Here is a 17,737-nt window from a genome sequence, read left to right as displayed (position 1 = left end):
CAGTTATATATGCTCATGTTCCCCATATTTTTAAAATATATTTTTTTATTGATTTCAGAGAGGAAGGGAGAGAGAAACATCAATGATGAGAGAATCATTGATCGGCTGCCTTCTGCACACCCCCTACTGGGGATGAAGTCTGCAACACAGGCACATGCCCTGATCTGGAATTGAACTATGCCCTCCTGGTACATAGGTTGATGCTCAGTCACTGAGCCACACCAGCCGGGCCATGATTCCCATATTTTATATAGACCTCTCCTTTTAGTCCCATCTATACTAATAAAAGGGTAATATGCTAATTAGACCAGGTCTACCGGACATCTTCCAGTCTACCGGACATCTTCCGGTTGTCCTGCCTTCCTTCTGGACAAAGCCACGGTGGTGGGGGCCAAGGCAGAGGTGGTTAGGGGAGATCAGGCCAGCAGAGGAGGGTAGTTAGGGGTGATCAGGCAGGCAGGCAGAGGGGTTAGGGGTGATCAGGCAGGCAGGCAGAGGGGTTAGGGGCGATTAGGCAGGCAGGCAGGTGAGCACTTAGGAGCCAGTGGTCCTGGATTGCGAGAGGGATCCCGGATTGGAGAGGGTGCAGGCTGGGCTGAGGAATGCCCCCCCCCCCCGCCGCCCCCGCACGAATATCATGCACCAGGCCTCTAGTATCTATATAACCACTATCTTCCGGACATCTATACCATCATGTCCCACAGATACTTCTTTTTCCCTGAACAGAATTCACTTTCCCCTATCTTGAACTCCTTCTGTTAAGAGGTACCAGTATCATTTGACTCATCTTAGCCAATCTATATATATAAAAGGCTAATATGCTAAGTGTCCGACCATCCGACTGGTCGCTATGATGTGAACTGACCACCAGAGGGCAGACGCTCAATGCAGGAGCTGCTGAGCTGCAGTGACTTGGCAGCGGCGGTTCTCAGGTGACGCACCCCGAAACCAGAGAGGAGGGAACCCAATTCCTCACAAGGCCATGTGATTCCACCTTCGGCCGTGAGTTATGTTGTTGCTGGGGCACTGTCAGCCCCAAATCTGGTTTACTGCACACTCGCATTTGCGTTCCACACCCTGTATGACAGCAACTTTGCAGAGTGCCTTCTCACACTCCGGGAGATGTCGGAGAGCCAGTTTTGGCCCAATTCTCACAGGCCAGGCCAAGGGACCCCACCTGCTGAAGGGACCCCACTCACTCTGCAAACGTCAGGGAGGGACTGCGGGAGGTTGGCTCCAGGGCGTGTCCGGCCCATTTAGCCCAGTCCTGCCTCACCGGCCACCTTCTAATTAATTTCCTTTCAATGTGCACAAATCTGTGCACCGGGTCACTAGTTTATATATATAAAAGGCTAATATGCTAAGTGTCCATCCAACTGGTTGCTATGATGTGCACTTACCACCAGAGGGCAGACGGTCAGTGCAGGAGCTGCTGTGACGCGCACTGGCCATTTATGGAGAAATGGCACTGTGGACCTGACACCCACAAAGCAATACTCGGCTTCCCCCAAGTGAGACACAGGCCCCACCACCACCCTGAGTAATACCCCACCAAATCACAGCCAATGCTGCCCCCATGGCACAAAATGCGGCCCACAGCCCAGCCCAGCCCAGAAACAGCTGCTGTGTGCGCCAGGTAATGACATAGCAACACCCGGCTTCCTCTCCCTAGTGACTAGCCTCTTTGGAGTTTCTTCAGCCCAGGAACACGGCTTGCTTTATAGCCAGGTGGAAACATATCACACTGTAACTAAATGTCTGTGAAATGTTTTCCCGTGCCTCATCTCATTTGATCCTCACAGAAGTCCTGGAGTAGGTAGATAGGAGACTCGGTGGAATTCTGTTTTCTTTTCATTAGCCAGAAAACAGAGATTTAGAAAGTTTAGAAACTTGACCCGACTGAAAAGAAGAAATGGTGGACCTTGAAAATGACTTCAGGTTTTCTCACTGCGCAGAATATAGTCAAATACTGCTGTAGTTAAATATTTTACCCTTAGTTCTCCCTGCATGATATACAATAATAATCTGCTTCATGTTGATATTTACTGCTGTGTTGCTGACAATTACCTGAAAGAGAAGTTGGGTGCTTCCCTGGGCTGGAAAAAGTTTAGCTAAATCAGAAAGCAGGTCTAATTAAGCACGTTTTTCTCTCTGTATAAAAGGCTAAGTTGACTCGTGCATGCGTGATACATATAGAGCTCTGGCTGGCGCCAATCACACATTTCAATCTGTCATTGTCGATCGTGAATTTGGTTGACACTTCTATTATAGAGAAAGGGCGAATAGCGATATTAAAATATTTCTTCTAATTAATTTCCTTTCAATGTGCACAAATTTGTGTACCAGGCCTCTGGTAACTTGATAAATCATAACCCCCCTTGACACTCCTCCCCCAAACCAACTGATGCTAGGTATTGCTGATTCCGCATGAACCCCTCCAGTAAATATTTCCTCCTTTCCAACCTTTTCTTCAGGCCAAATGTGTTGGTAAATCAGCTCTCAAAAAAAAAAAAAAAAAAAAAAAAAAAAAAAAAAAAAGACCTACTTTGTAGTGTTTGCCAATATCTGTGGCTTAAATACTCCCACCATGGCTGATTTCAAACTATCACCTTGATGTCACTGAACCCGAAGTTGGGCAGATACACATAATTGGTTCTCCAACCCAGTACCAGCCAGCTCCTGTATGCCACCAGTTCAGGCTCTGCCATCTTTACCCAAACTCTTAACAGTTGTCCTACTTTCAGTCTTACTTCCCTCCAAACCATATTCCACATTGTCTCCAGGTCACTCTTTCTAAAAGACAAATCCCATTGTTCATTAGGTATGTATGGAACTCACCTCTGTGCCAGGCAGGCGATGATTACATTTCTGTACCTGAAGCCTTCAGTGGCTCCTGATTACCCACAGAAGCAGTTTAAATTCTCAGACATGGCACAAAAGTCTTCCAGGAACTGGTCTTTCTGTTTCCTCTATAACTTCATTCCTTACCTTTGCTTAAAAAAAAATTATTATTTAAAGACCTACTTCTGATTTAATAAACACATTGAACCACTTCATTTGGCTCAGAGTTTACCATTGCATTTTGTGTGATATTCCCAAGTCATGGGAATTACTGGTTTAGAAGTTAGGCAGATTTAGGTTCAAATCCTGCCTTGCTACTGACTAGCTGTGTGACCTTGCCAAATGACAACCTCTCTGACCCAAGTTTTCCCCTCTGTGAAATGGGAACAATAATAGTTGATTCTTAGGATTGTTGTGAAGATGAAATTAGAAAATGCATAAAAATCTCTTAGCAGAGTCCCTGGCATATAGTAAAGGCTCAATAAATAGTGGCTATAATTATCCTTACATCATTCATAACAATTATTATTAGCTTCTAAATAATTATAGGTATAGTATGAATTGTCCCCAAACAAAAAAGTCAGATTTGTATCACAGCCCTGTCATTAATTTCCTCTCCCTATTAAATAATATGTATCCATGCATACTATATGTCAGCATTGCTCCTCTCTTCCTATTGTATTTTCAACATTTCTTAGTGTTTCAGCATAAATACTATGGTATTGTATTGGCCTGTGTTGCTCAGTGGTTAGAGTGTTGGCCCATGCACCAAAGGGTCTCAGGTTCGAATCCTAGTTAAGGGCATGTACTTGGGTTGCAGGTTTGATCCCCGGCCCAGATTGGAGCACATGCAGAAGGCAACCAATCAATGTTTCTCTCTCTCTCCCTCCCTTCCTCCCTAAAAAAAAAAAAAAATCAATGGAAAAAATATCCTCGGTTGAGGATTAACAAAATAAAAATAAATACTATGGCACCCTAACTGGTTTGGCTCAGTGGGTAGAGCGTCAGCCTGTGGACTCAAGGGTCCCAGGTTCGATTCCCGTCAAGGGCATGTACCTTAGTTGTGGGCACATCCCCAGTAGGGGGTGTGCAGGAGGCAGCTGATCAAAGTTACTCTCTCGCCCTGGCTGGTTTGGCTCAGTGGGTAGAGCGTCAACCTGCAGACCAAAAGGTCCCAGGTTCGATTCCGGTCAAGGGCACATGCCCGGGTTGCGGGCTCGATCCCCAGTGGGGAGCGTGCAGGAGGCAGCCAATCAATGATTCTCTCTCATCTTTGATGTTTCTATCTCTCTCTCCCTCTTCCATCCTCTCTGAAATTAATAAAAAAATATTAAAAAAAAAAGTTACTCTCTCATCGATGTTTCTAAATCTCTATCCCTCTCCCTTCCTCTCTGTAAAAAATCAATAAAATATATTTTTAAAAAAAATAAATACTATGGTATGTAATGAAAAATTAAAACAACACATCCGCCGGAACCGGTTTGGCTCAGTGGATGGAGCGTCGGCCTGCGGACTGAAGGGTCCCGGGTTCGATTCCGGTCAAGGGCATGTGCCTGGGTTGCGGGCACCTCCCCAGTGGGAGATGTGCAGGAGGCGGCTGATCGATGTTTCTCTCTCATCGATGTTTCTAACTCTCTATCTCTCTCCCTTCCTCTCTGTAAAAAATCAATAAAATATATTTAAAAAATAAAATAAAACAACACATCCTTAGGTTGTAATCATATTTTAATGTTTTCAAAAGATTTTATATCATTTTATTTTATGATTTACATATTGAAGTAAAGCAGAAAAGATATCATCATCATGGTTCCCAATTTACATCCGAGAAAAATTAACTTCAGAAAGCCCAAGTCATAAGGTTACAATAGTTAGCATGGGGTGGTACTGAAAACCTGGTCTTCCAATTCATTGTCTTGCACTTTCCCCATTATATCAAACTATCCCTCAGGCTCAGTCAAGAAACCACATAATTCCAGTCCATAATATCTTCCTTGGATCTTCTATAGTGTATAAGCGTGTATTATTTACTTGTGATATATCATATACCACTCTGGGTTGTAATGCTTTTTTAAAAATAGAGTTTTATTGATTTCAGAGAGGAAGGGAGAGGGAGAGATAGAAACATCAATGTGAAAGAGAATCATTGATCAGCTGCCTCCTGCATGCCCCTTACTGGGAATCGATCCCACAACCGGGCATGTGCCCTTGACTGGAATCGAACCTGGGACTCTTCAGTCCGCAGGCTGATGCTTTATGCACTGAGCCAGACCGGCTAGGGCTGTAATGCTTTTTATGTGTACATATTTTTTTCTCAATAGATGGTAAACTACTTGAGGACAAGACCGAGTGTTTTATTTCTTTCATTCTCCTATAATACCTATCATGCTACATTGAGCATGACAGATGGAGAGAGGGAGGGAGGGAAAGAAAATATGAAAAACTAGTGGCCCAGTGCACGAAATTCATGCACATTAAAAGGGAATTAATTAGAGGAAGTATTTTAATATTGCTATTTGCCTTTTCTCTATAATAGAAGTGTCAGAGATGAAAGAAAATTAGTAAAATGTATATGAAAATCTCCCTCCTGTTAGAGTCTGGGGTGTGCCGTGGGACCCAGAGTCAAGTCCCCGCCTACCCACGCGCACCTAGAAATTGCATGAGACCCAGACCCAGCCAGTCCCACCCCCTTTAAGCCCTGCAGGGTGGGGAGCACAGCCTTAGGTCCCCCGTCAAGCCCTGTTGGGCAGGGGGCACAGCTTCAGGTCCCCCAGTGCAGTCTCAGGTCCCCCGGCCCTGGTGCTGGGGCGGGGGTTGCAGCCTCAGGTCCCCTGGCCCCGGTGCAAGGGCGTGAGGACCATTTGCATATTAGGTCTTCATTATATAGGATTGGTTTCTGCACAAATTAGTTATGTACAAATTTGACCCCACAGAAAATAGCAACTATCTATTAAAAGTGTTATTTGCCCATAGAAAGCACAGTTATGTATAAAGATGGGAACCATGTGAATTTTTGGAATATACATATGAAAGTAATGAGCATGGTTTATTGATACTTGCACATTAGTAAAGCCGAAGGTAGCACCAATACATAGCAGCAGTAGTCAGAGACCAAGGTAATTCCCTGCTGAACAAACGAGTTAGGTACATAGATGCATAGCTATCACTGGGAGAAAAAACATTCCTAAAAGAAACCAGTAATGCTTTTGTAATTACAATGGATAAATAATTCAGCTATAATTGAAGCAATCACCTAATAGGTTTAATAAGAGGAATATATGTAATTATGAACTCCTAAGTAAAATATATTTCTAGAAATAAGATTATACTGAAAACACCATATTTAAAGACAATTTACACATCAGCAATTAAGTAGTACTGTGATAGGCATTGATTGAATAAGCACAAAAAAGTAAGACATTGTTCCTGTGGGAACAAAGAATAAACATACAAAAAATTACGAAAGTATAATAATTTATTGCAGCAATAGAGGGAAAAATTTATAATCTGAATATTTCCTACCTGATCTTTCCTGTAAATTTTACTAAAATGTATGATTTTTCCCCTTCACTTAAGGTCTGTTATCACTTCATTGGAGTTTGCCTTTTAAATAAGTATACAAAATAGAGGGGAGGGGGGGGAGAAAAGAAATAAAATCCGTATACAAAAGGATGGAAGGGAGAGAAAAATTAGAAAGAGCTATCAGATGTTAATAGTCCCCAGATATTCAAATTAGTTTGAGTGATTTCTCAATTAGAACAAGTCTGCATGCAGCCTTAATTATTAAGAGCATGTCAGTTATTTTTAGACATTGCTGGAGCAGCATTATGCAAAATAAATATAGCTCTCTATTTTAAAGCTGATTCTATGAGTCAGCAGGAGGTAGGACAAGCAAAAAGGGTAGCTATAATTTTATGCAAATTTATAAAACCCAAATTCATGTTGCTGGATATTCCTGAAAGCTGACTTAAAGAATGGAGAAATCCAGAATTATATTGATGGAATAATGCTATTAATAAACAGTATAACCTACAGCGTTTGCCCTCATGTTACTGTAAAACACCCGATCAATACAAATAATAAACTATATTTTATTGCTCAATTGCATGCCAAACATTTTAGTACATTATCTTTAATCCTTTACACATCCTATGAGGATAAATTATTTCTATTGTAGAGATATGAAAACTGATATTCAGAGAGATGTAGAGGAAGAAGTAACTTTGTTGCACCTTGTTAAAAATGTTTACCTATGAATCCAGTTTGCAGCCTTGAAATTATATTTAACTCTATGTAAGCATAGCATAGAGAAATCAGCCATGAAGTTGCAGTTTTGTTTTTCTAACACTTGCTCACATTATATTATTACTTTTCTATTCCCATAAACACTCTTTCTTGACTTTAATGAGTAGATTGTTTAAATAACATCTTAAGTTCCTTCATTCATTCATTCAAACACTTAGGCTTGAGTTTTTAAAAATTACACTCACATATGCATGGGTGTGCTTGCATAAAAAGTGGGCAAGGTAATATACACAAAATTAGGTTTAATGGTGATTATACCTGAGTATTTCAGGAGTGATAGATGGTATTCATCTTTTACTTTATATAGATCTGTATTGTTTTAATTTTTTTCTAAAATAAAACAATAATATTCATCTTTTGTCATGAATTTTAAAAACTCAGTTCCTAGTAGAAGCCAGCACCATAATAGATACTGTAATACTGTTCTAAAAATACAGGAATGACTAAGGTCTGATCCATCTGCTTGAACCTGCCTAGGAGAGTAGAGGGTGGCTTCATAGAGTAGGTAACATTTGTACTGGTTTGTGGTTTTTCTCAAATGGGGAAGGGTGGAGGTGCTTTTCAGAAAAAGGAAACAATATGTGCAAGTCATAGATATATATATAAGAACAAGGTGTACATATACATATATGTACATATTCATGTGAAAAGGAGTGATACAAGACAAATCCAAACAGGTTGGGTGGCATTAGGTTGTGAAAGGCCTTGTATAACATGCCAAGGAGTTAGCCAAGACCAGTAACTTTTTAGGCAGGCTAAACTTGTTTTCAGAAAAATCTTTGGTAGGAGCACAAAGAGTGGGGGCGGAGGAGACTGTTGAGAAGATGAGTTAGGAGGCTACTGCTATAATACAGGGAAGAGAGGCTGAAAATCTGAACTAAGATACTGGTTCACACTCCAAAAGCCTTTCTAATTTTAATCAGCAGAATTTCATTGACCAGTTCAGCATATGGAAGCCAAGAATGACTCTGAGGATTTCTAGCATGACAGGTTATTTCAATACAAATTCTCTGCTGAACAAATATCCCTAAACAAATGCTGTCCTCTCATCACTTTGCTGGTTAAAAATGTACTCTGAGAAAGTAGAGGCTATCAAATCAAGATTTCACACCCAGTAGATCTGCCTTTTCCACCTAATCTTTTCTTTCATTAATTGCACACAGACCTACCAAGGCTATTTTTACTTTTCTTCGACTTTATTATCTTTGTGTGGTTTCTCTCATTTTAATTAATGTCTTCCCACTTCAGATCCTTTTTTTCCAAGGCCTAGATCATTCATTTATTTATTCAATAAATACTTGAGTTCTTATGTGCCAAATACTGTGCTAGGTCCTAGGGAGTCAAAAACGGGAAATGCAAAGGATCTCACAATTAACGATACTGACAATACAGCATGGAAAGGGCAATTACACACACGGGGGGTAGAGTGACATCAGTGTTATGAGAGAATAAGCTACCCCTCGTTCATGCTCCACTCCCAACAACCTGGCATCCATCCTCAGACACAAATGCCTCTGTGAGAGCCATGGAATCCAGCACCAGCTGCCAAGGACCCAGGAGTCTTGCCCACCCACACATCTGGTCATAGGCATACAGGTTTTGGTCCTGCAGTGGCCCGTAAACCAGTTCCAGTCCCTCTTGTCCAAAGTCCAGGAACCCCTGCAAAACACTCACTGTCTTAGACAATCATTTACAGATGAAAGAGCCGTTGTGGAAGTCCATGTTTCCAGCAGAGAACTCCAGGACAATGCTGAAGCAAACTTAAGTTTAGACTCACTGGAGAAGTAAGATGAACAGTTTGACTTTACCCATGTCACCCATCTGCCCAAATGGCACAGCTTAAGGCCGAGAGATCTTCTGAGGCTGTGATTTCTCCAGTGAGGAAAAGCGAGAGGGTGGGAGTGAGCACCCAGCTTCCCCAGCTGTGTGGGACACTGCAAAAGGGGCCCATTTCTCTCTCAGCCCATCCAGAATGTCAGGAAACGGCTCGAAGAGGGAATCTTATAGTGATAAATGCATATATTAAGACGACAGAAAGACTTCAAATAAACAGCCTCTCTCAGGGAACTACAAAAAGAGGAACAAACTAAGGCCAATCAAGATACACTGTCAACACTCAATGAGAATCGAGAGAAGGCATACTAGCTTAAGAATTCTGCCACGAGAGGGAGCAAGAAGCATGGAGCAGGTGTGCCCAGAAGGTGGGAGAAAGCCTCAGAATCCCTAGCAGAGCTGATGAAGTTTCCTCTCTCCTGAAGGCAACTAGTCAAGACTAGAGGAGGTGCTACTTTAAATCAACGAAACATGATGCCATCAAGGATCACATCCTTCCAGGAACCCATCTCCAAACATAGAGATCTGAAATTTACCTGATTTCAAAATAGCTGTTTTAAGAGAACTCAGTGTGCTACAAGACAATTCAATAGAGAAGCAGCGATAAGACTGTCAAACCTCAGAGGGAAAGTAGGGGAGGGTTGGGGTAAGGGGAAGAGATCAACCAAAGGACTTGTATGCACGCATATAAGGCCAACCAATGGACACGAACAACAGGGGGGCGAGGGCATGAGTGAGGGAGGGGGTTTTGGGGGGAATGAGGTCACATATGTAATACCTTAATCAATAAAGAAATTAAAGATTGAAAAAAAAGACAACTCAATAAAACCAAAAAAACAATACATTTTCAAAACAAACAGCTTAATATAGAAATACAAATATTAAAAAAGACTAAAACGAATTCGGAGCTAAAGAACTCAACAAATAAAATACAAAATGCAATAGAGAACATCAAGACAATGGAACAAGCAGAAAAAAGAATCTGTGAGTTAGAAGACAAGAACTTTGATATTACCCAATCAGAAGAGAATAAAAAAAGAGAATGAAAAAAGGAGTGAAGAAAGCCTATGTGATCTACAGGATAACACAAAAGAAACCATATTAAATTATTAAGTTCTCTCCCCCTGCCTCCCACTCTCTCAAAAATAAATGGAAAAAAAAATATCCTCAGGTGAGGATTAAAAATAAATAAATACTCTAAATATAAATGGATTACATCCAATTACAAGTAAAAGACATAGAGTGGCTCAGCCAGTGTGGCTCAAAGGTTGAGCATTGACCTATGCACCAAGAGATTGCTGGTTTGATTTTGGGTCAGGGCACATGCCCAGGTTGCAGACTCGATCACCAATAGGGGTTGTGCAGGAGGCAGCCAATTGATGATTCTCTCATAATTGATGTTTCCATCTCTCTCTCTCTCTCCCTTCCCTTCTGAAATCAATAAACATTTTAAAAATAAAATACATAGAATGGTTAGATGAATTTTTTTTTAAAAGACCCTACTATATGCTGCCTAAAGAGACTCACTTCAGCCATAAGGATATACATAGGCTCAAAGTGAAGGGATCAAAAAAGATATTCTGTGCAAGTAGAAACCAAAAGAAAGCAGGGTAGCTAGTTATATCAGAGAGAAACTTTAAGCCAAAAACTGTAACAAGCGACAAAGTCATTGTATAATGATAAAGGGGTAAATTCATCAAGAATATATAACAATCTGAAATACATATGCTCCCAACACTGGAGTATATAAATATATTAAGCAAACACTAACAGATCTGAAGGGAGAAATGGACAATACAAAGATGGTAGAGGAATTCAAAACACCACTTTCAACATAATAAATAGATCTTCCAGACAGAACATCGTCCAGAATAGATCACATGATAGGTCACAAGATAAATCTTAGCAGATTTCAGAAGACTGAAATTTTACCCAGGATCTTAGACCACAATAGTATGAAACTAGAAATCAATAACAGGAAGAAAGCTAGAAAATTCACAAAGATTTATAAATAAACAACACACTCCTGAAAAACCAAGGGTCAAAAGAAAACAAACGTGAAAATTTAAAATATCTGAAGTTAACAAAAATGGAAACAGTTCTAAGAGGGGATTTTATAGTGATAAATGTGTATATTTACACAACAGAAAGACTTCAAATAAACAACCCATCTTTACACCTCAAGAAACTACAAAAAGAGGAACTAAGTCCAAAGTTAGCAGAAGGAAGGAAGTAACAAAGACTAGAAGTAAATGAAATACAGACCAGAAAATAATTTTTTTTTTAAATCAATGAAACTAAAAGCTGGTTGTTAAAAAGATATTAAAAAATGACAAACTGGCTTGGCCAGTGTGGCTCAGTGGTTGAGTGTCGAGCTATGAACCAGGAGGTCATGGTGTGATGCCTGGTTGGGGCACATGCCCAGATGTGGGCTCGATCCCGTGTGGGATGTGCAGGAGGAGCTGATCAATGATTCTCGCTCATCATTGATGTTTCCATCTCCCTCTCCCTCCATCTTTGAAATCAATAAAAAATATACATATATTTTTTAAAGAAGCATTCATGGCCATGTGTGGCTAAGGGAAATAATCAAGACACAAAGTATCCTGAGAATGTTAAACTGCCCAGAAGCAGCCTCTTTGAGCCTCTAAGTATGTCTGGATGATCAGGTTCAATGGAAGGAAATGCCCATAATTATTATTGTACATGATATTGAGTTGATTCAGCTTTCATTTGGTGGGCACCACAATCCAAATATTTGCATTGTGGGTCATACCACTTCTCTCATGAACATAGATGCAAAAATCCTCAACGAAGTATTAGCAAATGCAATCCTAAAATACATTTGGAATAGTCGACACAATATCGTAAAAGAACAAAGTTGGAACACCCACCCCTTTCGATTTCAAAAGTCACTACAAAGCTACAATAATCAATGCCAGCTTGGTACTGGCATAAGGTGTAGAAATCAATAGAACTGAGAGTCCAGAGATAAACCTCTATGAAGGGGGTTTATAAACCTCATTGAAGGGGGTACCAAGACCTTTCAGGGGGAAAGATTTGTCTTTTCAACAAATGGCGCAGACCTGACCTTTAGAAGGCTTTGCTTCCCAGGTTGGCCCTCAGCTGGCATCTAGGAACTTGGCTTTTGTCACTTTCCCTATGTGGCATTGTGTCTGCTGTGCTGACTATAGATGTTTTAAATAATATGACTTATGAGGAACACTTTTCTTCTGAAAGATTAGAATTTTGAAGGGCAGACTATCTACATGATTTAGTCCCTCCTTGCCCGGACCGTCCCCCTGCCCCCCCCAAAAACCACCAAAAAACAAAACCTGGACTTAGCATCTCAAACAGACTTTCCTGGACAGAAACACTGTGCTGTGTTATTGCATTTCAGAGTCCCTCTCTGTGCCTCTTCGGAGAGAACATAGGAAGCCTGCACATGGATTCCTCCAGACTCTGCCTTATCTCCGTTCCCGTTACTGACCCATCCAGCTGTGTGTCTTTGCTGTGTCACTACAATAAATAAAACTGTGAGTGCGACCATATGCTTAGTCTTGCGAATTCTTCTACGGACATAATGAATGCATGGATGGTTGTGGGACGGCCAAGACAAGTGTATCTGAAGTGATAACACAAGTGGTGTTATCTGTTCCTCACTTTACATATAAAATATTTCATACAAACTCACAATGATCTTTTGCACTAGGGGGCTTAAACAATCACGTACATGATATGGGGAAAGCATAGCTCGGACCTTGTGCCAATAAAAACAGCTTCCTCCCGAGGTAAGAAAGGCACGTCCCTCCCTCTAGAACAGTAGAACCTAAGGGAGTGTTAAAATAAATTTTTAAAGAAATGTATCTTATTATACAAAAATACCCCCAAATGCTAGTAATTTTGGGTGAATATTCCCTCTTTTTATTAGTTCAGTTCATTTATACCTTAAAAACACATTCCTAACATAACAGGACAATGGGAGCAGAAATTTCCATGTGACATAAAACCACCACGACTAATACATTACAATTGATTTCTACAACCAAAAATATCAGCTGCCCACTCATGTCCAGTTACCACCACTCCCAAAAAAACTCCTGGTGAAAGTGCATCAATTACAGTTTAAGGGAAGTTTGTAGCTATCACTCCATATCAAAAAGAGTAGAAATGACAATGCATAGGATTTTTCACAAGTGAAATGAGATGAATCTCTACCTGCTGCCTTATGTTTGTATCATACAACTGTCATAACAGGAAAAGAGAAGCCCTATAAAAAACGAGAACTTTCACAAATAACCTGCATTACATTTTAGGGCTTTTAAATTGCAATTAAACTTCTGCTTTAAAGAAAATATTTTTGAAAGTTCTAGTTTACAGTTAATAGTTATAGAACTGAACTCTAAACATTCAGATGTTATTGTTTTAATAATCACTTGAAAGTTGTAAATAAACTTTTTTTTTAAAAAAAGCAGTGCTCTGTTATATCTTAACAGACCAAGGTCAACAGTTTGAATCCACTGAAGCCCTGTTTATATGGTCACGGCTAAAGCACTAATCACATTTTCCGTGGTTGGTCCTAATAAGAATAAGTAATAGGACTGATGATTCTACTGCAGAACTCAAATTTTAAATCATTCACTGGGCTGGATTTTGAGTCTATTTCAAGTTGACTACTAATAAATAAACATTATATAAATAGCTTGAAGACCAGGAATTTCTTTTAATCTTAGAGAAAAGAATTTGCCCATTTCCTTTTTCTTTTCTAATCCTCGCCCGAGGATATTTTTCCATTGATTTTTGAGAGCATGGAAGGGATGGGGAGAGACAGAGAGAAACATAGATGTGAGAGAGTCGCATTGATTAGTTGCCTCCTGCATGCACCCCAACTGGGGATTTAGCCTGGGAGCAGGGATTGAGCCTGGGAGCGAGGTATGTGCCCTAATGTTTCCATTTTAAAATGGTGTCAGATAGGTACTAGATTTACTAGAGTGATCACTTCATAAGTTATTTAAATGTCTAATAACTGGGCTAAACATCTGAAAATAATATAGTAGTGTATGTCAACCGTAATTGAAAAATAAAAACGTTATTTAAAAAAATACAGAACTGTGAGAGGGCAGGATCCTGTGAAACATCAATGACTGAATAATGTACAAAGATAAATGGATCATCCTACCTAATAGACAAACATGGTAATTGACCGTACCTTCGCTACGCTTCCCATTGGCTAATCAGTGTGATATGCAAGTTAACCACCGACAAAGATGGTGGCTAATTTGCATACTGCAGGCAGGGCAAGCCAGTGCTAGCCGCCATCTGGGCCCTGTGTGCCGCCTAAGCCCCACCCCCAGCCGGGACCCCTGTGTGCGGCCCTGGGTGGCAGCATGAATGGGCTGCCTAAGCCCCGCCCCCAGCCTGGACCCCCGTGTGAGGCCCTGGGCAGGCGGGACCCCCATCTGTGTCCCTGGGCTGTGGCGATTGGCAGAGCGATCGGCGGGAGGAAGCCCTATTCTTGCAGGAATCCTCCTGCAATGGGCTTCTAGTTGTAATAATAAGAGCAATGAAAACGATATGTAGTACTGTTTCTATCAAGTTTTTTTAAAAGTCACTCATAAATATTCTTAGGGTTGCCTTGTGTACTATTTATGTGTGTCTACTTAATACCTGTTGAACCTTTGAAATTGATCAGTAGCTGATTTAAAAATAAAAATTTTAATTTTCCCTAACAAAATTAATAGTAGGATGGGCAGTTGGGGTGGGGATGGGTGGGTAATTTAAAGCAAAAATTAGTAATACATGGTTTACATAGGCATGTGTAAAACCCATATTTCAGAAATCATATGCTTTGAAGATAGTTGGGGGATGAGGGTGAGGTTGCCCTTACAAACTGTCTTGCTGATTGAGTGTATGGGTCAATTACAATTTAACTATAGTTTCCTTTTTTTTTTCATTTCAATATATTTTTATTGATTTCAGAGAGGAAGGGAGAGGGAGAGATAGAAACATCAATGATGAGAGAGAATCATTGATCAGCTGCCTTCTGCACATCCCCTACTGGGGATTGAGCCTGCAACCCAGGCATGTGCCCTCGTCCAGAATCGAACCCAGGACCCTGTTCAGTATGCAGGCCGACGCTCTGTCCACTGAGCCAAACCAGCTAGGGCTTAACTATAGCTTTCGACTAGATCGCGGAGCATCCAGGACTTCGAGTAGGATCCCAAATCTCCAAAAGACTACTCATTTCTTTCACTCTAAGGAGGTCCTTCAGTTAATGGTTTGTGGAGGAAGGCCCCTGGCTTGGGGTTTACGGTTATAAACGTTAACTGGTGTACTCTTTGTTAGAATTAAGCAAAAGCAATGTACCAAATGGTGATTTGACTGATCATTATGCCACCGATGAACTCCGAACATTTTAGTTAAGAACTTGTGCTCACTCCTCAGGAGTCTGGCTGTACCATTCAGATGTAAGCAAAGGCAAACAAGAGTTAGGCAAGTTTCAAAAACTTTAATAAAGAAAAAAAAAGACACTTCCAAAAATAAATGCCACACAAATGAAAGTTTATAAAAAAGTGTAAGATATTCATGAAACAAAATCCCTATCAAAATATCCTAAATACTAAAATCTAATGATGTTGAGTGTTCAAATTTTGGGAGAATGCAGCTTATAATAATATAACTGGGAGTGTTCTTCATAATATGCCTGTTTCAAGACATCACTTAATATAATTACTTTTAAACCTATATTTTCTTAAACATCCATTTCACAATTCATTTAAATATTTTACATTCATTTATAAAAACACACTTTCTAACAACGGGTTATTCTGTGTTTTAATAATAATGAACCATGGTAAAATACTTCAGTGATTTAAATGTCTTGCTAATGACTACATCCGTCACAGATTCTTGCACACTTATATAGCTACCGCATAATCAGAAGAGCTATCACTCTTCTTAAAAATGACACTCACCCAAGTTTAGTAAACATGCTAATAATTAGAGGTGTATTTTTCCCAAGTTAAAATACTTTCAAGCTTTCTTTAATATCTGCAAAGATAACCTGCTTATTTAACTACTTTTTACTGGCAATTTATAAAGCCAGGAGAAGCATCATTTTAGAATTTTTGCCCTAATTTCTATAGTAAAAAAGAAAAAGAAAAAAAAAGGATGCTCTTTTTCAAAGTGGATGGCACTAAAATTCTATTTTGGAAATTATAATTTTAAAATGTGAAGAAATGCAATGTCAGTTACATCTAGAGTGGTATTTTAATGAATTAACCTACTTATTCTTCAGGTCTATACAGATTTTTCTTCAGTGTGGGTGACACTATCTTATACACACACATCTTAGTACTTCAGTAATTAATCCATTTTAGTTGTGATCCAAGACAAACCCTAACTTATTTTAAATTCTCTTCTATAACAAGGGACCAATCTATATCACCTTTAGACTGACAATTTAGTGAACAGATAAAAAGCTAAAGCAATAAAATTTATATAACTAATGGTGGTTAATTAGCCAAATCAACAGACCTTAGTCTCACAATTTGGAATTAATTTTCATGCAAAATTTAACAGAGTTTTGATCCTTTACTTATAAAGTATTATTTTATCTTTTTAAGTAATCAAGACAAGTAGTAGAAAAAGCATTTTATTTATATGGAAAAGCTACATTAAGATCTGTAAAAGGTGTCATTATAATATTGCCTATACAGAAAAAAATTCAAATGTGAATAACAACAAATAAAAGTTACACATCTTCCTACTTAGCAGTGCAATTAATTCACATTGCAATAAAGTTAAGTCAAGTATAACAAAATCAAAACAAGTGTTTCTCCATAATCAGTATACTGAGAATTACAGTGTAAAGATCATTCAGGTTTAAGAAATCTGCAATTGATCTACACAGAAAACCCTAAGACAAGGGAGACAGACAGTTAATTCATTTAATTATCAGCTGTTCGGTTTTTTTCAATACTGTTCACAGGAAAAAAGTAATGAGTTGACATACATGTAAATAGAATATATTTAGTCTATACAGTAAAAAAATACAAATTATAAAGTGAGCTAACAAAGAATGAAATCTGAATAGATTTATAAAACTGACGACACAGACAACACATACAGTATTTCTCATGTAAAAACATCTAATTTCAGCAAAAAATAATTTGGTTACTTTTCAGATGTTTTGTAGATCTTGTAAGCTGAAGATGCAGATGTCCAAGTATCTTAAAATCCATAATAAATGTCTTTCTCAATGCATACAAAAAGACTTTCATCACAGTCTTAAGGGTATTTTTGGAAGTTTGTTTAGTCTTGCTTCAGAAATACATTTAAAATGGATAAAAATCAAAAGATTTCATGATACAATGAAACAGTAAACAGTGCTCAATTTACTGTTAATATTGAAAAAAACCTAGATTTTACAGTACTCTGGTATATATGAAATTTATTTTTATTTTACATTGCATATTTCTGAGTCCATTCTCTTGCGTGTCTGTTGTATCTGTAGGCATACAAAAGGGATACAGTAAAAACATACAAATTGAATCTTGTAGAAGATCTATCTACATAAAACAGTATACTCTACCCTCCCATGCTTACTTGCAGTAATCATACTTATACCAATTATTGGTTCAACGTGACTTCGCCTTATGCATAAATAAAACAGAAAACTTAAGTCAAATTTTTACCTGATGGATTTGTCTACAACCTATATGAAAACATACCTAAATTATAAATAACAAAATGAAAAAGA

General features: G+C 39.1%; 1 protein-coding gene across 3 annotated transcripts in view; it reads right to left on the bottom strand.

The window, feature by feature from the left end:
- Positions 1-15,641: 15,641 nt before the first annotated feature.
- The window catches only part of UBE2D1 (ubiquitin conjugating enzyme E2 D1), a 38,304-nt gene continuing 36,208 nt past the window's right edge, over positions 15,642-17,737 (bottom strand). For 2 of the 3 annotated variants that reach the window (XM_036336790.1, XM_036336789.1), the window contains 2 exons: positions 17,584-17,630; positions 15,642-17,485 (listed from right to left, as the gene is read on the bottom strand). In XM_036336790.1, coding sequence (XP_036192683.1) covers positions 17,403-17,485; positions 17,584-17,630 — 130 coding nt within the window. In that variant the 3' untranslated portion in view covers positions 15,642-17,402. The remainder of the gene's footprint in view (positions 17,486-17,583; positions 17,631-17,737) is intronic. The other variant, XM_036336791.1, reaches the window with a different exon arrangement.

Source organism: Myotis myotis, unplaced genomic scaffold (genome assembly GCF_014108235.1).
Source record: "Myotis myotis isolate mMyoMyo1 unplaced genomic scaffold, mMyoMyo1.p scaffold_m19_p_15, whole genome shotgun sequence".
NCBI lineage: Eukaryota > Metazoa > Chordata > Mammalia > Chiroptera > Vespertilionidae > Myotis > Myotis myotis.
Note: the sequence above shows the minus strand (reverse complement) of the source record. Positions and strands in the feature narration are given on the sequence as shown.